Source organism: Protopterus annectens, chromosome 2.part2 (assembly GCF_019279795.1).
Source record: "Protopterus annectens isolate FY-2018-M chromosome 2.part2, PAN1.0, whole genome shotgun sequence".
Taxonomy (NCBI): Eukaryota; Metazoa; Chordata; order Ceratodontiformes; family Protopteridae; genus Protopterus; species Protopterus annectens.
Window position 1 is genome coordinate 186,063,737 of NC_056730.1, and position 26,775 is coordinate 186,090,511.

General features: G+C 44.4%; 1 protein-coding gene across 3 annotated transcripts in view; it reads left to right on the forward strand.

The window, feature by feature from the left end:
- The window catches only part of PHF3 (PHD finger protein 3), a 2,404,159-nt gene that overhangs the window by 1,740,907 nt on the left and 636,477 nt on the right, over positions 1–26,775 (forward strand). For all 3 annotated transcript variants that reach the window (XM_044063854.1, XM_044063855.1, XM_044063856.1), the window contains one exon: positions 14,986–15,229. In XM_044063854.1, coding sequence (XP_043919789.1) covers positions 14,986–15,229 — 244 coding nt within the window. The remainder of the gene's footprint in view (positions 1–14,985; positions 15,230–26,775) is intronic.

Consider the following 26,775-nt stretch of genomic DNA (forward strand, 5'->3'; position numbering starts at 1 on the left):
TGTCACTTCACCCGACTTCAAAGAGATATCCTCAAGGAATTGGGTGAGGTGGTACAGGATCCGTCAGCTGCTGGGGCTCAAGAGAAGATTGCCTCTCAGCTGGGAATCCTAAATTCCATAACTAGCTCCTCCATGCGGCTCATTTCTTATGCAGCCGATGGAGCAAGTAGAGCTGCAGGCACAGGAGTGGCTCTCAGACGTCAGTCCTGGATGCGACTTTGCAATTTTGCAGACCCCTTTAAGGCGTCCTTCACAAACTCCCCCTTCGATGGGACAACTTTGTTTGGACCTCAGGTGAAGGACACTTTGACCAGGTGCGAGCAAGACGGCAAGACTCTTTCTGCCGTAGGAGTCCGTTTCTCCAACCCTTCAAGGCCTTACCCCAAAGGTCAGAAGGGAGGGAAAATGTGGTTCCGAAAATCTCAAGGAGTCACGCCTGACGCACGTGGTCAGTTTACCCCCAGAGGCAGAGGGGGTAATAACAGACGCTGCCCTAGGGGCAGAGGGGGTCCGCAGAACCAGGGCAGCAGAGAGCGTCTCACTGACAAGCCCTTCCAACATCCCTGAGGTGTTGCCAGACTGCTCACCCTTGGAGGCAGTCGGGGGGAGATTGTCACTGTACCCAGAAGCCTGGCTTTCCCTTTCTCAAGACAAATGGGTACAGTCGATCATATCCGAGGGTTACAAAATACCTTTCGAGAAAAGCCCCTTCCCTCAAAAAGGATCCCTTCCAGACGTTCCACCCGGTCTAAGGGAAATTGCAAAGCTAGAGGTTTCAAAACTTCTAGAGAAAAGGGCCATCCAGCCAGTTCCAGCAGGCCATTTAGAATCCGGAATCTACTCAAGGTTCTTTTTGGTCCCCAAAAAGACAGGAGACTGGAGACCAATATTAGACCTCAGCAGACTAAACAAGTCTGTCAAAAAGACGAGTTTTCGGATGGTCACACTTCAATCGATTTTGCCCTTTCTGGACAAAGACAACTGGATGTGCTCTATAGACCTTCAGGATCGTGCTATCACATAAAATCCACAGACGCTCCAGAAGGTTTCTCCGCTTTCGGCTGGGGACCAGTCATTTTCAGTTCAGAGCCCTGCCCTTTGGTCTCACCACAGCCCCCAGAGTGTTCACCAAATGCATGGCAGTGGTCACGGCTCACCTGAGACGTCAGGGATTCCAGGTGTTTCTGTACCTAGACGACTGGCTCCTCACAGCCACCACCAGGCATCAACTTCTCCAGGCCAGGGATTACACTCTACGTCTCTGCAGCCAGTTAGGGATTTCTGTCAACTTAGAAAAGTCTTCCTTATCGCCTTGCCAATCTATTACCTTTATAGGCGCAGATCTAGACACTACTCGGATGTCAGCAAATCCAACAAATCAAAGAATCCTGGATATCCAAAATCATGTTCGGATCATCCTATTCAGCAAAAAGGTAGAAGCCAGGTTGGTCCTGAAAGTGTTAGGCCTAATGGCAGCTGCCATCACACTTCTTCCTCTGGCCCGCTTTTACATGCGTCTCCTACAGTGGATGTTGTTTACCCAATGGTCCTTCCAGCAGTTGCCCATGCGTCACAAGATCCTTGTCACACAGATCTGCAAGAGCCACCTATCTTGGTGGATTTCTTCCCCCCTAGTCCATCAGGGCAGACCATTTGTCCCCCCGGCCCCGGTAGCCACGGTCACTTCGGATGCCTCCCTAATTGGGTGGGGGGGCATTATCAGGGCAGGATGGTCCATGGCACGTGGCAACCGTTCGAATACCACCTGCATATAAATGTCCTAGAGATGAGAGCAGTGCTTTTAATGTTGCAAGCCCTCAACGACTTTCTTCCTTTAGGAACTATCGCAGTTCACACGGACAACATGTCCGTAGTATGTTACATCAACAAACAGGGCGGGACCAAGTCCTATCCTCTGTGTTGAGAAGCTCTCAGACTTTGGCAATGGGCGATCTCCTCTCAGCGGTTTCTGATAGCAACGCATATCCCCGGGAAAACCAACATCATAGCGGACAGGTTGAGCAGAGCTATACTCATGCCTCACGAGTGGTCTCTCAAACAATCCATAGCGGAAGAGAGTTTTCAGAAGTGGGGCCCTCCTTGCTGCGACCTTTTTGCTACACCCCAAAACAGCAAATGCCCAGACTTCTCTCTCTTTCCACTTCCAGGCCATCCCCCCAGAGACGCTCTAACCCAGGATTGGCCACGGGGACTTCTTTATGCTTTTCCCCCTTTTCCGTTGATTCCTCAAGTGCTTCAGAAAGCTACCGACTTGAGAGCCAAGCTGATTCTCATTGCTCCTTACCGGCCTCGACAAATTTGGTTCCCGTTCCTTCATCGACATCTCTTAGTGCAGCCTTGGCATCTGGACCCAGTTCCAGATCTTCTGACCCACTGGTCCATTCGTTCCCTCAACCTCACTGCTTGGTTGCTCCACTTCCTTCCTTAGCCAGGCTTCCTATGATCTCTAATCCCGTTAGGGATATCATAGTAGCTTCTCTAAAGTCCTTTACCAGAAGGATTTACTCTAGCAAATGGCAATGTTTTTCCTTTTGAGCAAGGTCTAAGAACATAGATCCCTTTACTGCCCCTATTCAGTCAGTTTTGGACTTCCTAGCTGAAATTTTTCACTCTGGTTCTTCTTCTTCCACAGTTAAAGTCCAGCTGGCAGCAATCTCAAATTTTCATGTCGGATTTGCAGACCAGAACATTATGTCTCACAAACTTTGCAAAGCCTTTCTCAGAGGGATCTTCCTACTTAAACCCCCTGTTAGGGATCCTCCACCGCAGTGGGATCTAAATTTAGTGCTGGCATCCTTAATACTTCCCCCTTTTGAACCGGCTGCTACGTGCTCGTTAAAATTTCTCTCTTGGAAGACACTCTTTCTAGTTGCTATTACTTCGGCTAGAAGGGTGTCTGAACTTCATGCTCTCTGTGTTCGTCCCCCTTACTTGGTCTTCCACAAGGATAGAGTATCTTCGAGAACTAATCCGTCTTTTTTGCCCAAGGTTGCTTCCAAGACAAATTTAAACCAATCTATTGATCTTCCAGTATTTTTTCCCAATTATTCTGACAGGGCTGAACAAAAATTGCATTGCCTAGATGTTCATCGCCAACTCAGATATTACTTGGGCAGGTCAAAGCAATCTAGAAAGTCTGACCAGCTTTTTCTTTCTTATGCTGAAAATAAGAAAGGTCTCCCTGTTTCTAAGGTGACCTTATCCAGATGGCTGTCTTCCACTATTTCTTACATTTATCAGCTTAGGGGCAAACAGCTGATCTCAAAACCAAAAGCACATTCTACCAGAGACCTAGCCACATCTACAGCCTTTCAGGCTAGACTACCCTTAGACACTATTTGTGCAGCAGCCACTTGGGCCACTCCTCATACCTTCTTCTCACATTACAAATTGGATTTGGCCTCCAGGGACAGGGCGAGTTTTGGTTCCACAGTTCTCAAGAGTCTGTTCCATTGAGCCACCCAGGATAGAGGTGCTAGGGACGCAGTCCCATCCAGCAAGAATGAAGGCGAGATTGACAACTTAACATTTAGAAGTTATGTACCTACCATAACGTTCCATGTTAGTTGTCTTCTCTCGCCTTCTTTCTATGCCCCTCCCTCCTGTCCCCCTAGCCTGGACAGACCTTGAACTATCCTCTTCTCTGGGAGATTTCTCCCTTGGACACCAGTTAGCTCTGCACTTAGTTACCTGGGTTCCCCTTACAGTTTTTTCTTAGGTTAGTTGTTCTTCTTCCCTTGGGGGAAGATAGTAGTAATTTTTTTTCCTCTAGCTACCAAACGAGATCTGGGTAATCACCGCCTTGCATCATGGGATATGGGGCTGCCTCGAGCTGGTGGAAGTGACTCTTGAGCTTAGCAAGTGCCGAGTCGGAGCCGAGGATCGGCTCCGAACCCATCCAGCAAGAAAGAAGGCAAGAGAAGACAACTAACATGGAACATCATGGTAGGTACATAACTTCTAATTTCATTCCCTTCACTGTTGCAGTATTCACTCCCTTCCTCCTCCCCTTTTTCTCTTCTGGATGCACATGTTCTTCCTTTATTCTGTGGAATGTTGTTCCTCCGGGGCCTTTCATTTTTGTGGTAGGTACGTGTTTATGTCACCTTTATGCCCTACACCTTGAGTGGGGAGCATACGTGTGACATATAACGTACAAGTAATCCTAAGGCTTTGGTGTACAGTCCGGGCTGTCAGACTACCCTTGACAGTGGATCCCTAGTATAAGGAATACTGCAACAGTGAAGGAAAGGACATCTTCTGTTATGGTAAGATTTTACACAACTGTACTTTTCTACATTTCAGAGCTGGGAATCTCACTTCCAGTTTTGCACCTTGCCATTGGGCCTATCTACTGCAACCAGAGTTTACACCAAATGTCTGGCAGCAGTAAATATCTTTTGCAGGACCAAAAGAATCCATATTTACCCTTGCCTAGATGATTGCTTGATCAAGGCATTTGCTGTAGGGGAACTCCGCAGAACCATGCAAACCTCTATGGACTGCTTTCAGAAGGTGGTCCTTTCCTCGGATGTCCAAATATTCCAGCTGTGCCCCACTACCAGCATTACCTTTCTGGTTGCAGTCCTGAACTCTTTCTATCCTGATGATACCCCTAGCCAGATTCCACATGAGGAAGCTACAATGGTTACTGAAATATGCTAAATGTCCTTCAAGGATGCATCTGCAGTCCTAACAAATGGGTTGTCCTGGCCTCAGGCAGCCCTTCGGTCGGCCGGATTCCAAAGTCTGGGTCTGGCCTCGGCTGATGTCGCACTTCACCCGACGTCATAGCTGCAGTTCAACGGGTATAAAGGCATCAGCCGACGCCATTTTCCTCAGTCTTTCTTGCCGCGTGGCGCCCGAAGCAGAAGCTGTTCGCAAGTGCCGGACGGTCAGAACCAGAGATTGCTACTACCGAAGACTTCTAAAAAGCTAAGTACCCCGTTGGGGACTCTTTCTTGCCTCAGCCGATGTCAGAAAAAGTGAATAACTGTTTAACTTGTGGGAAACAAATACCTCATAAAGATTTCCACTCTTACTGCCTACCTTGTTTAGGCCCAGACCACGACGTAGCAGCTTGTCTAGCCTGTGCTTCCTTCAACCGACGAACATATAGACGTCGGTCGGAGTTTGCTGAGGAGTTTTTCGGCTCCGCTTTTGCTTATATCATGTCGTCGGAGACTCCAACTTCACATTTAGCTAAAAAGCGTAAGGAAAAGGACCGACACTCGCGGTCCGCGGTTTCGGCCGAAACCGCGGTTAAGCCAACCGCGAGTGTCTCGGTTTCGGCTGAAGCCGAGTCCGCGGTTCTTCCTTCGGCCGAAAGCATGCCTCCTTCTACCGAGGCCTCTTCCAGCATGGCTGAATCTGCTACTGATAATCCACCTGCTCTTACAGTTTCTCAGGATTTATCAGATACTATCCCCTTAGATGTATCTACTCCTGCCCGTGGAGCTGCTAGGCCCCCTGTATCCATGTCAATTAAGGCTTTTGCCAGGGCTAAAGCAGCTAAATCTTCAAAGGCCGTGTCTGCTAAAGCTCCCTCTCACAGGCCTAGCTCTAGTACTCAAATGCTTAGTCTAACAGAGGATCTCATTTCTTTGATCAGGGGAACCCAGTCTCACCCTGACAGGGCCTCTCACCCACCTCCAGAGAAGAGGCTTAGAGCAGAGCCCCCTGAGCCAGTTTCTTCAGATTATTCCTCTGATGACTCATAAAATACAAATCCTCCAGAGGGCCCTTATTCTCCATATGAGGACTCTGATGCAGAGGATTCCATACCTTCTGCCTCTCCTCCTGAGGAATTTTCTTTTGGGGAAACCTTGCATGCTATGAGGGAACAATTTCAATGGCAGGGCCAGGATTTTTCAGACTCTAGGAAAAGGCTTAGGACCTTTTTACATTTACCACAACATAGGCCTTTAGCTATTCCTCCAGTACTTACAGTTGTGGATGATGCATTTAATGATGCTTGTACTGCCCCTGACTCACTACCTCCGGCCCCTGCTAAGCCCGACAGATACTACAGGGTTCCGGACACACATTATCATTTGTATAAGGCTCCTATTGCAGATCCTGAAACTATTTCACAGGGCCCCAAAGCTGTAGCAGTTGCCTCTGCCAAAAAACCCCTCCCTTCTGAAAGAGACTCTAGGGCATTGGAGAGATGGGGTAAAAAAGTTTATACTTCTGCTACTCTTTCGGCTAGGGCCTTAAACTGTCAATTCCACATGATTCAGTATCAGGAATTTCTGTTAGATCAGCTCACTAAAAAACTGTCCTCGCCTGAACCATTAGACCGTAAGTCCCTTCAGGATTTGGTGCACAACACTCAGCAGGTCAGTAATCATTCCTTAAAATGCGGCTATGATGCACTGGAGGCTTCCTTTAGATCAGCTATGACTGGTACAGTGATCAGAAGGCATGCATGGTTAAAAGAGCAATCCTTACCAGACCATGTAAAGTCAAAGCTTCTAGATGCTCCCATGGAAAAGCACAGTATATTTGGTTCCCCTGCACAGCAAGTGTTGAAGAAGGTGGAAGAAAAAGCTAAATCTGTCCAGACAGTCAAGGATTTCTTACAGGTCCAGCCTCCGAGGTTTAGTAGGAACTGGCCTTCCAAGAATTGGTCCTTTCCAGACACCACCAGAGCACAAAGAAGCAGAAATAGACGCCCTAGGGGCAGAGGTCAATCCAGAGGTGCCTACAGGGGACGTCAGTGGCAGCCTAACAGCCAGAGAACTACTGCCACAGATCCAGCCACTACCACTTCTACAGGACAATCACAGTGACTTGGCTCTGAAACCGCCTACCAGGGAACAACTGGCAGCACCCTTAGGCGGAAAATTAGCCTTATTTTCAGTAAATTGGCATTACATTACAGGAGACAAATGGATTTTACAGACAATAGATAAAGGCTACAGGTTTCACTTCCATACTCTTCCAAGGAAGAGAGGAATGCCAAACCTACCTCCAAACCAAAGGACAAACGCTCTACAGCAAATAGACCACTTACTAAGGATGAGAGCTGTAGAAAAGGTACCGGCTATGGAACAAGGACAAGGATTTTATTCAAGGCTTTTCCTAGTACCAAGAAAGGAAAACCAATGGAGACCTATCCTCGACCTGTCCGCTCTAAACACATATCTCATTGTTCCAAAATTCAAAATGCTGACCCTACAGCAACTTCTTCCCATGCTGGGCAAGGAGTCTTGGCTGGTGACTCTGGATCTCAAGGAGGCATACCTGCACATCCCCATACGACCAAATTGCAGAAGATACCTCAGATTTCTTGCAGGATCAGAGCATTATCAATTCTCAGCATTGCCTTTTGGCTTATCTACTGCGCCCAAAGTATTCACGAAATGCCTGGCATCAGTAAATGCTCATTGCAGGCTTCAGGGAATTCAAATTTATCCATACCTGGACGACTGCCTGTTACAAGCGGACAGCAAAGACAAATTAACAAAAGATTTGAAAAAGGTTATTCACCTGCTACAAGCCCTGGGATACACAGTCAACACAAAAAAGTCAAGGCTGATACCATCCCAAAGGATAACCTTCCTGGGTGCAGAACTGGACACATCAAACCAGATGGCATTCCTCACAGCAGAAAAACAGAAGCAGCTGCCACTCTATTTCATGGCATTAACAACGCAGACCCAGCTTACAGCAAGGAAAATCCTGCAAGCCCTGGGTTACATGGCATCCTGCATAATATTAATTCCACATGCCAGACTACATATGAGGAAGTTGCAATGGTACCTGAGGAATTTATGGTCTAAGCACAAGCACAGCCTAGAAACCCAAATTCCAATAATTCCATGCCTGAAGCAAGAATTCCAGTGGTGGGCCCAGGCCTGTCAATTGAACAAAGGACTGCCCTTCCACAGGCCTTACCCGAGCCAGACTATCACCACGGACGCCTCAGACCTCGGTTGGGGGGCACACATGGTGGACAAGTGCATACAAGGCTTATGGACTCAAGACCAGATGAACCTACACATAAATCAAAAAGAGATGCTGGCAGTGAAACAGGCAATTCAGACCATTTCTACAACAGGGTCATTTGCTGATAAGGACGGACAACACCACAGTTATGTGGTATATCAACAAACAGGGAGGTACACATTCATATCCTCTATGCCGGATGGCAGTGGACCTCTGGAATGTGGCCCTGAGCCTCAACATTCAGCTCCAAGCCATATTTGTGCCAGGAAAAGAAAATATACTAGCAGACATCTTAAGCAGAACCACCACGGATGCCCACGAATGGATGCTCCATCCAGACATCTTCAAAACCATCACAGGGAAATGGGGACTGCCAGAAATAGACCTGTTCGCATCCCCACACAACCACCAATTGAAAAAATTCTGCACAAGGACATACCACCCACTTGCTTGGAAGGTGGACTCCCTATCCTTCAGTTGGGAAAACCTGACAGCATATGCATTCCCACCTCTTCCTTTGATGCACAAAGTACTACTGAAGATCAAAGAAGAACACCCAAGGATCATCTTGATAGCTCCAGATTGGCTGAGGCAACATTGGTACCCGCTACTGAGGAGTATGTCCCGGGAACACGCATGGCCTCTACCCCTACTACCTCTACTGCTAACACAGAACAACTTCAAAATCCTGCATCCAAACTTGAAAACACTGCAGCTAGCTGCTTGGAACATTACATAAGGAAAAATAACCCAGATTTATCTCAAAGGGTTAAAGACATTATCTTGGAGGCTCGCAGACCCTCAACAAGGAAAACTTATTCAGCAAAATGGAAAAGATATCTCATTTGGAGTGCAACAAAAGGAGTGGATGCAAAATTGGCAAACTTAGCTAACATCCTGGAATACTTAGCAGAGCTTTTCCACAATGGTCTATCTTACTCATCCATTAAGATTCATGCATCAGCAATTTCAGCAGAATACAACATGGATCCTCCAGTCTTTACTCAACCTCTACTCAGGCAGTTTCTCAGAGGAATTAAAAATGTAAAGCCACCAAGGAAACCACCTTTGCCTACATGGGACTTGAACTTTGTGTTAGAAAAGTTGACACTCCCCCCTTTTGAACCAGCAGCAACAGCAGAATTACAGTACTTATCTTGGAAGACTGCATTCCTGCTTGCAATCACTTCAGCTAGAAGGGTTTCTGAATTACAGGCATTGATGGCAGTACAGCCCTTCCTTATCTTCCATCAGGATAGAGTGTCCATGAGAACTAATCCTACCTTTATGCCAAAAGTGGTCTCCAGGGTATCATTAAACCAAGCAATACACCTACCAACATTCTTCCCCAACCCACAGAACAGGGGGGAAAGATTGCTGCATACCTTGGATGTACACAGACAATTGCGCTACTACCTGGACAGAACCAAGAATAATAGAAAAACTGACCAGCTTCTGGTAGCATATGCAACAGGAATGGAAGGAAAAGCAATTTCAAAACAAACAATCTCAAAATGAATAGGAAATTGCATTAGATTCTGTTACTCTTTTCATGGAAAGGCAACTCCAGAAAACATCAGACCTCACTCCACAAGGGCTACAGCCACTACTACAGCTTTCTTACGAGGAGTGGCTACCAAAGACATTTTAGAGGCTGCTACTTGGAGCTCCGTGCATACATTTGCCAAGCATTATAATCTACCTTTATACTCCAGATCCCGAGCAGGTTTTGCCACTGCTGTTTTGCAAGGAATCTTAACTACACCATAAACTCTTAGTGCCTCCTTAGTGCCTCCTCCCCCAGTTTGGCTATGGTATTCTACCCATTTGTTAGGACTGCAGATGCATCCTTGAAGGAGTAGTACAGTTTTGTACCTACCATAAATGTAGATGTCCGAGAGGTATGCATCTGCAGTCAGGATTACCCACCCTCCTTCCCCTCTGTGGTACTCCTAGGGTATTTGCCCATCTTGTAGCTAGCTGGGGGAATCTATTATGGTGTATTTGTTTGTATATATGTATATACATGTTTATTTCTATTTGCTCTCTATTATTTGGAAACATTTGCATTTATCCAAATTTAGCCTTCCTAAGAGGGCACCTGGCATCTGGGGCAAGAAACACTGAGGAAAATGGTGTTGGCTGATGCCTTTATACCCGCTGAACTGCAGCTCTGACGTCGGGTGAAGTGCGACATCAGCCGAGGCCAGACCCAGACTTTGGAATCCGGCCGACCGAAGGGCTGCCTGAGGCCAGGACAACCCATTTGTTAGGACTGCAGATGCATACCTCTCGGACATCTACATTTATGGTAGGTACAAAACTGTACTTTCCCACACCAATATACTCTAGATGCCACCATTGCCCTCCTGCCATGTTTGAAGAAGGAGATCCTTTGGTGAGAAGTCAACTTCAGAGTCACCCTAGATGTCCCCTTCAAGGTACAGCAACTTTGCCAGATCCTGACCGCAGATGGCTCAGACTTGGCCTGGGGAGTGCTTTTAGGAAATTTGATAGTACAGGGGACACAGGACAAGCTCATGTCAAACTGTCACACATAAATGTAAAAGAGATTATTGCAGTCATTCAGCCACAGTGGCCTTCAAAGGCAGACTGATCCCAGGGCCCATCAAATTTTGACATACAGTAACATAACTGTGGCACATCAGCACGAAGAACTCACTCATAGTGCCTGTGCAAGACTGGCCATAGAATTGCAGCAGTTATCCCAACAGCTACAGCTGTCATCAGCTGGCAGCTACATCCCAGGACAGGAAAATCTTCTAGCGGACTCTGCTGGACCCTAATAAGTAGATGTTAAAGAGAGAGAGAGAGAATTTCCATGAGCTAGTAGACCTGTGAGATATGCTAGAATTACATCTTTTTGCCTCTGTTGAAAACATGCAACTTAGAAAGTTCTTCCCCAGAACCCCCAGAGTGGAACATGGAAGACAGATGTCTTCTCTTTCTCTTAGACAGGCTTGTTCCTCTATGCCATTTCTCCAGTACCACTCATCTCCTGGGTACTTACAAAGCATAAGGGAAGATGGGCTGTTCTTCCTTGTATTTTCAGTTCTCTGCTTTACCCTTTGGCCTCTCTACTGCCCCAAGGGTATTCACCCAGTGCCTTGCTCCTGTCATTGCTTTTTCAGGATGAGAGAGGTTCAGATCTTTACCTATCTGGATGATCTGCACATTCAAGCTTCTTCCTCTGAGGGTCTGCTTCAGAATCTCCAGTTTACTATTTTCCTGTTGCAGTGGCTGTGGTTTACCATAAACTTTCAAAAATCAGCTCAGACTCCTCCTCAGGACCATGTTTTTTTCTTGGTTGCAGGATCCAGACCATCCCCATGCTGGCATTGCTGACCACCCCCAAGGCCCTGTCTCTTATTGCCTTTTTCCAGTCTCCCCTTTCTTCAGAGTCAGTCACAGCCTGGGTTTTTCTCAGGGTTCTCAGTTCTTGGCTTTCACTGGTCAGGCTTCATATGAGAAAGCTTCAGTGGTAACTCAAGTCAGTGTGGCTCCAACATTGCCACTTCATGGACTTCCCTGTGCCATTCCTTCCCTGTCTAATGCTTCAGCTTCAGTGGTGGAATCATCAGCTTTCTCTCAGGCTGGGGCTTCCTTTCCTGGCTCCAATCCCAGCTCAAGAGCTCTTTGCAGATGCCTCAGACAGGGGATGGGGTCCTTCTTCGGCTCTCGCAAGGTTCAGGGTCTCTGGCCTCTTTATCAGAGGTCAGACCACATCATTGTAAAGGAGGTGAGGGCTCTGTTTTTAGTTCTTCAGACTTTTTTATTCCCAAATTCATCCTGGGCCCCTCAACATTTTCACAGAAAATACCACAGTGGTGTGGTATGTAAACAAGCAAAGAGGTACAAAGTTCTGTCTTCTTTGCAGACTAGTCTTCAGGCCTGGGATCTAGCTGTCCAGTATCAAGTGGCTCTTCAGGTAGTTTACATTCCCTTGGAGCACAGTCTAGTGGCAGACTCTGAGCAGGTCCTTCACACAAGCTCAGGAATGGACACTTCACAGAGATGTGTTCGTAGACATTGTCCATTGGTGGGGTATTCCTCAGGTGAGTCTTTTTGCCTTCCTCTGAACAGACAACTTCCTCTATTCTGTTCTAGAGTCCCAAGCCCTCTGGCTTGGGAAGTGGACACTGTATCTTTTCCTTGAAAGAGGATGTTTCTGCATTCCTTTCCATCCCTTCCTTTCTTACCACAGGTCTTGCACAAGCTCAAGTAGTACTATCCCAAAATCTTGCTAGTGACTCCATTTCACGCATACAACATTGATTCCAATCTTTTTGTCACTTGGCCAGGGGCAGTCACCACAAGTTACCTCACCATGTGCATTTTCTCACACAAGACAAGGGGTCTCTTTTCCATCCTCACTTGTCCACTCTTTACCTGATGCTGTGTGTGATAAGGTTTTGATTCCTTTTAGGTTCCTATTTTCTGAGGACATGCTTCAGGTCCTCCAGGAAGCCAGGAAACCCACTACAAGGGAATTGTATATGTCCAAATGGAAAAGATTTTCTGTCTGGTGCCTCTCTCACATCAGGATCCCCTGTCTGTGGAGGTTCCTCTGGTTCTCTCTTATTTGTGTGATCTGCTCCATGGTGGGTTAACATATTCTTTGGTTAAAGCCCACCTGTCAGCAGTTTTTGCGTGTCTGCTCTTGGTTCTTTCTCTGGCCATTAGATTCGAGGTCAAGCAATTTCTTAAAGATGTACTTTATATCAGGCCTCCCAGGAAGTCTATTCTATCTTCCCGGGACCTCAGTTTTGTACTTGAAGTCAGGCTCCTTTTAAGTCTGCTTCTTCAATTTCCTTACAGCAGTGTACTTTAAAGATTGTTCTTCTTTTGGCTCTCACTTCAGCCAAGAGTGTGTCTGAACTTCAGGCTGCCATGGTTGTTTCTCCTTTCTTAGTTTTCCACAAAGACAGTGTGCCTCTTCATACTCATACTTCTTTTATACCCAGTGAGTTTTTACTTAGTGTATTCATCTGCTTTCCTTTTTTCCTTCTCCTCAGTCTGCCAGTGAGAAAGTTCTTCACACCTTGGATTTACTTATACAGCTCAGTTATTATATGGATAAAACTAATCTTATTCACAGTTGGAGCAGCTTTTTGTTTCCTTTCATGCCAGGTCTTTAGGTTTCAACAGCAAAATGTAGACGGACGTACCACCTTCTGATTGCCGTCTTGAAACAAAACTAAAATGTCTTTATTAAAATGACCACTTAAAAGCAAAACGTTAACTCAAGAACAGGACAAGTGCTTTTGGTTAATTAAACCTTCTTCAGATGAAGGTTCTGAAGAAGGTTTAATTAATCGAAAGTGCTTGCCCTGTTCTTGATTTAATGTTTTGCTTTTAAGCAGTCATTTTAATAAAGAGATTTTAGTTTTGTTTCAAGATGGCATTTAGAAGGTGGTACATTCATCTACATTTTGCTGCTGGTTCTTTTTTGTCTGAACTGCCTTTGGTGAAGTGGTTTCTCAGTCTTTAACTGATACGTTCTTAAGGTTTGGCTGTTTCTAAGCAAACCATCTCTTCCTGGATTTCTAAGGCCATTTCCTTTTGCTACTATTTTCATGAAAAATGTCTTCAGTAAAGGCTCATTTTGCCAGAGCTGCTGCCTCCTCTGGTTCTTTTTTAAGGGGCTGGATACCATTTCCATCCTTGAGGCTGCTACTTGGTCCTCTGTGCATGCTTTCACTAAGCATTACAAGTTGAATGTTGTTTCCAGGGTCAGAGCTGGCTTTTCCAGCCCTATCCTGCTTGTGTTTCTAGAGGGCTCTTCCATGACATCCTCCTCCCAGGCTTCCTCTTGAGCTTTTGTACTCTCCCTTAGGTTTTGAATGCTGCAACAGTGATATTGAAGGAGATAGCACAGTTAAGTAAAATTTTGCCATAACAGTCAATGTCCTTTTCACTGTTGCAGTATTTGCTTCCTCCGTTCTGCACCCTGTGCTCTAGTCTGTTCTTTCTTGCCCTCTTGGCCAAGGGGCTCCTCTCCTTTTTCGCTTTCTGGATACACAGGTTTTTTTTCCGTGTCCTTAGGGGCATTCTGATGTTCATCGTGCATACAGCTGCAGTCATTTTCCTGAGGCTTTTTCCTTTCTGAATGTGTGTGTCCATACTTCACCTTTGTACTCTGTTGTTTGCATGGGGAATACACGTGTGATGCGCAACACCTATAAGTACTAAAGGCTGTGGTATTCTGGCCGGATGTTGGGCTGTCCTTGGCAGAAGCTCCCTTAGGTTATGAATACGGCAGCGATGATGAGAAGGGCATTTACTGTTATGGTAAGATTGTACACAGCTGTACTTTTCCATTGCAGATATTTGTGTCCTGATCACTCATTTTTAAGTGCACACCTTCAGCAAGCATTAAAGTCTCCACTGTGACTCCAGGAACTGGACCTCAGTTTGAATACCAGTGCTCCCATACTTAGCTTTCTGAGATCTGTGTGTGTGCAGTACATCGTAGTTACTATTGCTTTGTATACATTCTGATCGGAGACACATCAAGGGTGGTCCTCAGTGTTAGATATAACAGTTGTGTCCTTACTTTCCTGTTTATGTAGATGAGAATCCTTCTTGATGTCTGAAGAATACCTTCCCTATTTCCTTCCAGTCATCCTTCGAGGATGAATGTCTTTCTAGCAGCCTTCAACTGCCTGATTTCCCTATAAGTGGGACAGATATATAGTTTTGTATTACTTGGTTTGTATTGTGTCATTTTTATTTTTGTGTTTTGGCTTGCATTAAGATGCCTGTGGGTGAAATGGAAGTAAATTGGTTGTCTGGGAATGCATGCACTTACACAGTAACATGATACATTGCGGGATGTTGCTGTGGCGCAAGACTATTTGCAAACATGGATCAGAGTTTCTTGCCAGAAGGTGATTGATGGTAAAGAGTAACCAAATTAAAATTGTGTCAAGGAAACTCTTATTGTAGATCAAGTAATGTTAATAACGCTGTGTCTTTTTGTTTTTATAGGCCGTATGGCCCCACCTGCTGATGAACTTTGTCTAAAAAAGGTAAAGGTTGCTTCTGGTGTGGTTCGAAAGCCATCTGATAATGATGCAGAGAATTTTGAAGAAAGTTTAGCAGAAGCTCTCTCAGTAGCCAACCAGTTGGTTATGGAGTCTGCAGAAGAAGAAGAAGAAGAAGAAGAAGTAACTCCAGACTCTCCAGTACGGACCCCTCCATCTCCAGAATCATCCCAGTCATCCATAGAAAGGTGATATTATTCAAAACATAAAATGTATTGATATATTCTGTATCCTTGAGAGTTCAGATACTGGACTACACTAACCAAATTCAAAATTTTGGAGTACACTTCCTCACACTCATGGTAACTTTTGGCTCACAGTACCACATTTCATTGTTTTTCTGTTAGTTGAAACTTGAGACCTTTTTCAGTTTGTATCATTTTTGGCTAAAATAGAATTTTTATGTCTCGATTAAAGAGTCTCAGGACTAGTCAGTTGTCAGTACAATATTGTAACAAAGGCCTGACAAAGACCTTTCTTTATTCCATTTCTGTTTTTTCTCTTTTGTCTGGAAATATCTGTACTAATCCCTATCCCCAGAGTGGGCCATCTGTTTAAGCTAAAAGCAAGTTCTACCTTAAAAAAAAACTCAAAACATAGTTTATTTTTATAATTTCATCATCTGTTTATTTTTGCTGTAATTCGGTAACAATGTAGATTGCACTGATCAAAAACAAGGAAGAAATTGAACAATGTATGTAATGTTGGTGTGAATAGAAATTGTCAGGAAAAAAAGAAATGTGTATACTGTATGAAAACATGTGTTAAGGTATGCGTATCTGTGCCACTGTTTTAATTGTGATCTAATAGAGATGTTTATACAAAAGACCTTTTTCATTGAATACATTTGGGGACTCTAGCTGCATTGTAAATGAAGTTTACAACAGGATACCTTCTGAAATAAGAAATTACAGTTGATGTTCTGAAAGTTAAACAGTATCTATAATCTACAGCTGACTACTTAAGATTAGTTAAACCAAAAGATAAAAGGGACAGTCTTAAAGTTAGAAAATATAAGAAAAAACATAAGGGTACATAAGGCAGATCCAAGTGCCACAGACCCATAGTTTTCCTTCCCACAGATTTGGAGTCCTTAATCTGTAACAGACTACTTAAGAAAGTCTCTTCGCTCTCACATTGAATATTTACAGTTCTGTTTGCCATATATAGATATATATATATATATATATATGTGTGTGTGTGTGTATATATTTATATATATATATATATATATATATATATATGTGTGTGTGTGTGTATGTATATGTTTACTATTGAAACATCGAACATCATAACGTAAACCTATCAAAAATCTGGTTTACATGTTCGATATTCACAATAGTAAACAGTATGAAAGATCAGATATCTCAAAGTCGAATTCGACTCCTGCACTCTGGCGTCCGTACTACAATGCACTGACAGTCATGTTTTGCAGGGGGGCAAGCCCCCTACACCCCCCACATCCCCTGCAACTTATATATTCCAACTCCGAGATCCCACTACAGTGTGAAAAAGGGTAAAATTCCCGATCCAAACTGTCCCAGTCTTTGGTCTTCCTGAGTCGACACTGCAACCGTCTCCCAAACGGTTTTCTGCATTCCACCTCCCGAACAACACACATATATATGTATATGTGTGTGTATATATATATATATATATATATATATATATATATATACACACACACATATATACACACACACACACACACACACACACACACATACACATATACAAATAATCTGATTTTATGACTAGGAGCGTAGGTTAGACAGACACATTTGCAAAGTAGGCTGTAAGGTCCGTAAGCATAATTTCTTTTAGGATTAGCTGTTTTTTAGTGCACTAGCGCTCCTGTAGCTTGAGCCCACTCATTTGCTGTTTCCTGTTAAGATGAATGAGTGGTCAAACTGTATATCCTTGACTGAGTATCTGTCTCTCCAGAACAGTCTTGAGCAGTATTCTATCCACTGCCGAGACCACCACTTGCAATATAGTCTCAAATTTGAAAGCATTCCCTCTTTTTTAATCCTTGAGGCCTGTAATGGTAACAGGTGATGAAGAAAAAGCACAACACATTCTCACCACAATCACTAGGCCTGTCCTACATATAGACTCCTCCTTCTGTCACCTACCATGCTTTTAATAGTTGAGATTATGGTGAGACCTCTTCCCAGAATGCATCAAGTACTTGCATCACTGTTCCTCTTAATCCGTTATTTTCAACAATCAGACTGCGAGTATCTCTTTCTAGCTGTTAGAAGAGGTTAGGGAGAGCATCATGGAACAGGTTGCGCATTGCAGAGCTGTTAGCCGATCAGCTGGTTCCACTTCCATTACACTCGACCCTACTGACATATGTTCTTTGGAGCATAGTTGGCTTCATTCCTGTAGTGATGGCTTGATGTTCATTGTATGGATCAGTGCTATAGCAACAGTCCTTATCCATGGGATCTTGCCAGAGGTGGATATTCTCCCTTCTAGACTGACTTCTAGTGCTTTCTTGAATGCCTGCTGTGGGCATAACTTCTCCTTATCTTTCAGGCTGATGTATGACATGTAAGGAGGGGGGCACCCATTACATCCCCCCCCCCACTTTTTTTTTGCCATGAAGATGCAGTCACCTTTAAAATTTGATTATTTGTAAGGCTTTTGTGATTGAATATCTAGGACATCCCAGACAGATGAATCTGGCACACATGCAGAAGACAAATTCTGCCAAAAGAATTTTTTTAATCAGTGTTTGCTTTTTCATGGATAGTAACACTGTGTCTTTCCATAAGAAGTGCGCTAGAGTCTTAGTACCTACTTAAACCATAAAAGACTAGATGCCTTGGTACAAGCCGCAGCTACCTCTATCCTTCAGCAAAGAAGGACGTGAAGAAATCAGTGACCTCAGAATTTCACTGTAAAAGATTCAGCAGATAGAGAGATGGAAGCCATTGATATTTTGTCAGTTCAGCAGATGTTTGCATATACCCGTTCTGGTGAGGATCAGCTTTGTGCTGTTCAACCATGGCATGAGTTCCATAACTGAAATACAACTGCCTCCTTAGGAGAATGATGTTGCTGCATTGGCCGGTGAGCTGTCTGTAGTTGTAGAGTTCCCATACCCTCATAAGCCTTCTCCTTGTGTCAGATCTTTGCCACCTGCCATTGGAGTAGTAGCTCATGTCCATTAATTTCATTCTAGGCCTTCCTTTTTTACGGGTGAACCTCTTGTGGGCCCTGAGGACAGATTTGCTAGGTTTTGAAAATTCCAGCTCATCTCCTCCACGGCTGAACAGAAGTGGACCCCTAGCAAGGTGGTGCCACAAAAGCAGCTAAGCTGGAGATGGTGTTTATTACATTGAAAGATCTGGAAATGGAGGTGAAATGAAAGCCTCATCTTCCTTCAGTCAGGCAATCAGTCCATGATATGGAATAGAAACAACCACTATGGACTGTGTTGTTGCTGAGTGGTAAAATCTCTGCCTCATAGCTTCATGATTTGATTTCATTCCTGACCTGTGGTCACTGTATATAGTGTGCATGTTTTTCCCTTGTCTGCAAGGATTTTCTCTGGATACTTCATTTTTTGTCTTGCTTCCCAAAAGACATCAACATCTTGCTAGTTGATTGGCTCACTAAACTATGTATATATTATCCTAATAGTAGATCCTTGACAAAAGGTGTGATACATGGTGTACATATTCTTTATTTACCTATGTGCATTATTTGCACATCATTATACTTTGTGTACGTAAGTGATACATTTGAAGCCTTCTAACAGTTTCATAAACTTGCAGTTTTTATGCTTAACTACATTAAAAATTCAGTCTTGGTGCCATGTTCCTCCTTTGGTCTTGTATGGCCTGGCTGCTTAGTCCACCTCATTCAAGCATCTTAAATGGAGGTACTCTCATCCCTTTCATCAGATGATGCCACTTATCCCCATCATCAGGAGAGAGAATTCTCCAGGTGGCCATAAATGGTAGGACTAAGCCAGACCAGACAAGCAGTTCAGCCCTAGGGGAAACTGACTCACAGTGGATGCAGCGGACCTTGTTGTCAGAGAGAGCACATTCGGCACATTTGAAAGTGAATGGAAACAGCAGCCAAATAATGTTAACGAAACACATTGATGTAAAGGACATGTTGGTAATCTTTTTGGCATTTAAAGTCTTCAGGTCACTGTTGACATCAGAGACCCTAAGGGTCTTTCCAGACTCTTACCACTGTTTGTGTGGTAGATAAATGTGTAATGGGTGGTCTCAGCTAACACTAATGGTTTGGGGCCTGGCTTTACAGTTGGGTTTGCATTTTCAAACAGCGTACAATATTTCAGCAAAGAATGTGATTGCATGCATTGTAAGCAGGTCTGGTGTCAGCAGCTACATGTAGAAAATGGACCCATGAGTGTTTGGGACAATATCCTACAGGTGAGGTCCATCTCTTGTTTTTTTTTTTTTTAGTTTCAAATAAGAATTGCCAGCTGCAGTAAAAGAACTGGAAAAAGGGGTCATTAGAAACGGGAAGAAACCATTTACATAAAAGTAAATTGAATTTCTGGGAACAATACATGCAGAATCATGTTCAGGTGGAAGAGTGAGGTTTAAAGGAAGGCAGGAACTGAGAGATTTATGTACTGCTGGACTGAAAGACAGCTATTATAAAGAAAGAAAACATGTATTGTTTATATATATATATATATATATATATATATATATATATATATATATATATATATATATATATAGTAAGTAAAAAAATGTTAATGTGGTTTGTTTTCTTTTCTATTAATGTATATGTGCTTGCATCTTAAATGCTATTTTAATTAGTAAAGGTTTTAAAAAAACAACGAATCACCAACTGCAGATGTTTTGCTTCAGGTTCTCAACCCAAGATGCCTCTGAAGTAGACATGTTCAACATACCATGGCAATGGGTACATCAGGTAAACCTTTCAACCCTTACGAGTTGTTACTGAGGGTATTGCAAATGATAAGGACAGACAGGGTCAGGGTGCTATGGGGTCACTCTTCTCTGGGCCAGGTAGCTGTACTTTTCTCTATTGATCCAAATGGCTGACGAAGGGCCTCCTCTGTTTCTGCAACGCTGTTTGCTGCTGACTAAAACTAATGCACCAAAAGCAAAGGATCAAAGACTAGCCACTTGGTCTTCTCAGCCTGATAGCTTTCAAAGGCACACTGCCTGAAGAAGTTTTAAATGTCCTGTGACAGTCGGGGGGGGGGGGGGTCAGCTTAAAGAAGCTCTCTGTTTGATGCAGTTCCAAAGGCATAGACTCAAAGAAGTGCACAGAACTGCAGGTTTTAAAGTGGTTAGCAGAGATCCTCTTAAAGGTCCATTTTAACCTCATTTTAACATCATGGTACCTTTCTTTGTATGCCATCATAACATGTATCCCAGTGGATATACTGTTTTTCAGCCCTCTGACACAAAAGTCACCTAGGAAACTAGTACCCCAAGGAACCTGAACTGTGAGCCCAGTACATCTCTGCTCCTGAAGTTCCATGCTTGGAAAATTTCATCCTGCTGATACTGCCATCAGCTAGGAGGATATCATAGTTGTAAGCCTTCATGTGCACAGAATCCTATATTCCCCCTCACTGTTAGCCAGAGTAAAGCTTCAGACTAATCCTTCTGTCATGCTCAAAGTAGTATCTGAGCGGTGCCATTCCAAGCCATTCAGCTTCCCTCTGTTGTTGCTGACCCTTAAAATAAAGGAGAAAGAAGTTTCTTTGTTATGGACTCCAGCAGCTTGGGTACTTCACTATCAGTACCTATGACTTTAGGCAAGTAAACCAGCTCTTTGTCTCCTTCATGCTGAACAAAATGAGCAAAGCAGCCTCCAAGTAGACCTTTGCCAAATGGTTCACAGACTACATTTTTTTTTATGATTCTAGCATACCCCAGTGGAGATACTAGTCAGGGAATGCAGTATGAAAGCAGTGGACACTACGTCTGCATTTCTCCAAAGTGTGACAGCTGATGGCGGTTAAGAGGCAGTCACTTAAGACATTCATCCATGCATTTTCTAGTCAGTACAAACTAAACATCCACTCCAAGAGTTTTGCCTTTCATTTTCTGCATGGAGTGATTTAGCCTCTGCCAGGAGAATTATTTTATGTCACTTTAGCTTTCTTCCCATAGACAAGGAAGTAGCACTGCAGCAGTGATCCCCCCAGTTAATATAGTGCATTTATGTGTGCACTGATTCAGGCAGTCCGCATAAATCTTCACCCCCTTCATGCAAGCAAAGAGGATAGGCCAGTCTTCAAGAAAACACTTTCTTTGTGTTGTCTAGCCATTTCATTTTTGTTAGGAAAGTAATGGAAAGGCTGTGCACATTTCGCGGAGGGTCCATTGTGGCATGACAGTAGCCACAGTAGTAGCATTCTTCCTGAATGTATCAGTGCTGTTTTTTGTGAGGAAGCGATTTGGACTTCTTTTCACACTTTAAACAAGCACTGCAATCTGGATCTTCAGTCCAGAAGCAAGGTAGGATGTGTTGCTACAGGATTACATTGTATGATGGGAGCGCATAGCTACTTTAGTACTGTTCCCGTTGTTGGGTGATTATATTGAAGACGTGACCCATACCTTGGGCATAGTACAGGTGTGTGAGCAAACTCACAGTGACAGTAGATGACAATGCAGTAGGATGGCCGCTGTAGTTCAAGCTCCTTTCTGCTCCATTAAGTCTTTATACTTCCACTGCCCTATTTGTTTGGAAGGAGGAAGGTAAATAATTTTCAGATCCATCACCAGTGCTTATCTTAAAAAGAAAAAAAAAGAAAAGAAAAGGAAACAAGGGTGATTGCTGGATACATTGGCCTTGGGTCTCCTACTTGCCACTACTTTTTACCCATTAGGATCACAAAGCAAATGTGTCTGCAATCTTCTAGTCTTGGCTCCTAAAGGAATTTACAGATTGAAGATCAAGGACATTATAAGCTTCAAAGCAAGACACACTTACTATTACATTCTTCTTAAAACAAACTAAAAATGGGACATGTTGCTCCTCCTCCTAGCCATACATTGAAATGATATCATGGACTAAAGATGGGACCCATCTACACTCTAGGGGGGCATCTGCAAAAGCTGTGGTGGTTAGACTATGTCAGTGTGGGTAAGTAGTGCATTACCTTCCTAGGTTTCAAGTTGAATATGCATAGTTAGGACTGGGGAGAAAATAGGAATAATGCAAAGCACCTCTGATGGCTGTCTAATGCCCATGCAGGTTGACTCTAACTGAAGAAAGAATAGCCCAGCTGATCAGGAAGAATAGAATGGCTGACAGATAGTGGAGGTAAAATGTTGAAAAAAAAGTGATCCCACTACTCAGGCATTTACACTTGCTGTAGGCTTGTTCACTCAGTTGTACTTTCTTCTCCTTTTTTCAGATAATGACAGAGGGAAATGTTCTTCGTGTTTCACTGTTGCAATCATCACATTTGGGTTATCCTGCCAGGGGTAGCTCTCAGTCGGTCCGAATACCAGAGGCTTAGTATTTCTGCGTCAGTTGCTGTTGCTCCAGGACTGATGTCAGGTCGTCAGTCGTATGAAGTCAGGCAGCTGATGCCATTACATCAGTCTTTCTTGCCGTAGAGCCCAAAGCAGAAGCAGTTCGCACGAGTGCCAGTCGGCCACTATCTTTCGTTTCCAAATTGAAGTTGAAGTCTTCTAAAGCTAAGTACCCCGTTGGGGGTCCTTTTTTTTTTTTTTTTTGCTCTAACCGATGTCAGAAAAAGTTAGCAATTGTCTCGCCTGTGGAAAGCAAATACCACACCGAGACTTTCATTCTTACTGCATCACCTGTTTAGGTCCAGACCACGACGTCCCCCGCTGTCGCTTTTGTGCTTTGTTCAACACCAGAACTATACGTCATCAAGCCCTTCTTGTAGCTAGATATTTTTGCTCAGTCCTCAAATTCCAGTATGGCTTCTTTAAGCCATCCAACTACCGATCTTCCAAAAAAACATAAGGATAAAGACACAGACATTCCGCACAGGTCCAAAACTGCAGCGTCCCCCACTGTCGCTTTTGTGCTTTGTTCAACACCAGAACTATACGTCATCAAGCCCTTCTTGTAGCTAGATATTTTCACTCAGTCCTCAAATTCCAATATGGCTTCTTTAAGCCATCCAACTACCGATCTTCCAAAAAAACATAAGGATAAAGACACAGACATTCCGCACAGGTCCAAAACTGCAGACGCTTCCGTTAAGCTAGTCGTCAGTTCTCCGGTCTTCAGTGAGGCGCTTTCGCAGCCCCTGATCCCCGCTTCTGTGAATTTGCAGGCCATAATCGAGACCCTTTAGGAGTCCAGTATGCCGTGAGACTCTTCTTCAACTAAGGATCCTGCGGATGTCTCTACCTTGGATGGGTCCGGAGCCGCTGAGCAGGCACCGGCTTCTGAGGAAGTACTTCGCACTACTGATACTTGACACAGACCAATGACTTCTTTTGTGTCTTAAGTTCTTACTAAAACTACAGAGTTTCTAAGGCCCAGGGTATGAACCACACCTAAAAAGCCGATGACCCAAGCTCAGGCACCTGCTTCCTTGCCTCAGTCTCAAATGCTTAAAATGGTGGAAGATCTTATTATGCTTATTAGGGGAAGCCAGGCTACCCCTTCCAAAAGAAAAAGAGACTTGTCCCCAGTAGGTTTATCTGAATAGGAGTCCGATGACTCTGATGCATCTGAATATGAAGATATGCAACCCCTCTCTGCTTATGAGGATTCTGATGCAGAGGAATCCATTCCTTCTGCCCCTCCACCCGAGGATTTTTCATTTGGGGAAACCCTACATACTTTAAGGGAGCATTTCCAATGGGAATGTCAGGACTACCCTCAGTCAAAAAAGAGATTCAGGGAATTCTTAGCTCTACCATAGCACAGACCATTGGCCATTCCTCCTGTCCTGGATGTTGCGGATGATGTTTTTATGGAATCCAGTCTGACTCCTGACACCCTTCCTCCTGCTCCTAGGAAACCTGACAGGTATTACAGAGTCCCTGACTCTCACAAATTTCTTTTCAAAAATCCTACTGCTGACCCTGAGGTAATTTCTCAAGGACCTAAAGGAATCAAAGCAACTTCAGCTAAGAATCCCACCACCTCAGATAGGGATTCCCGAGCATTAGACAGATGGGGTAAAACAGTATAAACCTCTGACACTGTTGCTATTAGAGCATTAAATTGTCAGTTCCACGTGCTGAAATATCAGCAACATACCATGGAACTCCGCAAACAAAAAATTTCTTCTTTTCCTGCTTGTGGAGAAAACAAAGAATTACAAGAGTTAATGCATTCTGCAAGTCAAGTAACTAAGCACACCTTACAATGTGGTTTTGACGCCCTAGAAGCATCTTGCAGGGCAGCAGTCACTGGTTCTGTCCTTAGAAGCATGCTTGGCTTAAGGAACAAACCTTGCCAGACCATGTCAAATCCAAATTACTGGACGCACCCTTGAACAAAGACAACTTATTTGGCACGAAAGCAAAAGAGGTCTTAAAAAGATGGAAGAGAAAGCTAAATGTATGCAGACAGGTAAAGACTTCTTACAGGTCCAGCCACCGAGGTTCAGTAGGCATTGCCCCTCCAAGCACTGGTTTCCAGCCCCCTTCAGGCCAGCTCAGCCCAGACCCAGGGGAAGCAGACCCCCCCCAGACAACAGCCCCAGGGAATGCAGAGATCTAAGCAATGGAGTTCCTCCTCTTCAAAAACAGGGAGTGCAAAGCCACCCCCTTATGGTAAGAACGCACAATGACTTTGCACTTCTACCCCCTACCTCTGCCCACCTGCATGTGCCCCTAGGAGGAAAACTCTCCTTCCATGCAAGCAACTGGGCCACCATTACCAATGATCGTTGGGCCCTTAACGTAGTGTCCCAGGGATACATATTTTATTTCCACACTCCGCCAACCCCAAAAGGGTGCTCAGATCTTCCTCTAAACCAGAGGCAAAAAAGCAAGTCCTTTCCCTGCTCTCCATGAGGGCAATACAGCATGTTCCTGCAAAACAGATAGACCAAGGTTTCTACTCCAGACTCTTCCTGGTACCCAGAAAAGCCGGCATGTGGTGCCCCATCCTCGATCTATCCATTCTAAACACCTTTCTGATGATACCAAAATTCAAAATGCTCACCCTCCAGCAGCTTTTACCAGTGCTTTCCAAGGATGCTTGGTTAGCCACCCTAGACCTAAAAGAGGCCTACCTACACATCCCAATCAGGGAATCATGCAGGAAATACCTACGTTTCAGGCAGGATCTATGCACTTTCAGTTCTCTGCGCTTCCCTTTGGCTTATCCACTGCTCCTAGAGTTTTCACAAAATGTCTGGCTCCCGCCATTGCTTTTTGCAGACAAAGAAATATTCAAATTTGTCCATAATTAGATGACTGCCTGATTCAGGCAGACAGTCAGGAAAAGCTGCTATAGCACCTAACTTTTCTAAAGGGCATACTGACCTCCCTGGGGTATACTATCAACGAAAAGAAATCTAAACTAGTCCCCACACAAAAAATTGTATTCCTGGGAGCAAGCCTGAACACAGCATCCCAGATGACATTCCTTACTCCAGAAAAACAAGCCTATCTGACAGGCTACTTCTCTCAACTAGCCACCAGTACCCAGTTATCCGCAAGGAAAATCCTGCAAGCTCTAGGGTTCATGGCATCCTGCGTTCTACTCATTCTATATGCTAGATTGCATATGAGGAAACTACAGTGGTACCTAAAAAGCCTTTGGTGTCAACATTGTCAAGACCCGGAAACTGTCATACTAATGATACCTTGTCTAATTAAAGATTTTCTTTGGTGGGCAGCAGCATGCAACCACAACAAGGGACTTCCCTTCTCACAACCTCACGCCGCCCAGACCCCCATCACAGACGCATCAGACTATGCCTGAGTTGCACACCTGGATGGCAAGTGTATTCAGGGCCATTGGACCCTAAATCAAATACATCTGCACATCAGCCAAAAAGAGATGCTAGCTGTTCAGCATGCCCTGACAGCTTTCAGACTCCTACTCTCCCCAGGGCCTCTACTGATCAAAACAGACAACACTACACTGATGTCATATATCAACAAGCAGGGAGGGACTCATTCTTATCCTCTCTCCAGACTCGCCATGACCCTTTGGCACACGGCCTCAGCCATGCAACTACACCTGTTAGCACAATTCCTGCCAGGCTCCCTAAACTCTCTGGCAGACAACTTAAGCAGAAACCTGATAGACCCACATGAGTGGCAGCTAGACCACAGAACCTTCTCCCCTGTAACCCAAAAATGGGACACCCTGAAGGTGGACCTCTTTGCCTCCCACTCAGATTATCAGCTCAGCAAATTCTGCACCAGGAAACCTCACAGCAAGGCCTGCAAAGTGGATGCTCTATCCTTCCAGTGAGTGAACCTCTTGGTCTGTGCATTTTCCCACTATCACTCATTTCAAGGGTACTGCTCAAAATAAGGGAAGAAAAACTGAGGGCAATCCTGTTTGCCCCAGACTGGCCACACCAGCACTGGTACCCACTGCCACGCAGCCTGTCACCCCTGCCACCATGGCATCTACCTCAGATCCCAACACTCATGACCCAGAGGAATGGAGAATTCATGCATCCCCAATTGCAGACCCTCAACCTGGCAGCCTGGCTTATTCCCTGAACTCTCCTCAAGCTGCCAGCCTAAGCAAATAAGTCCTAGATGTTATACATGAGGCCAGATGC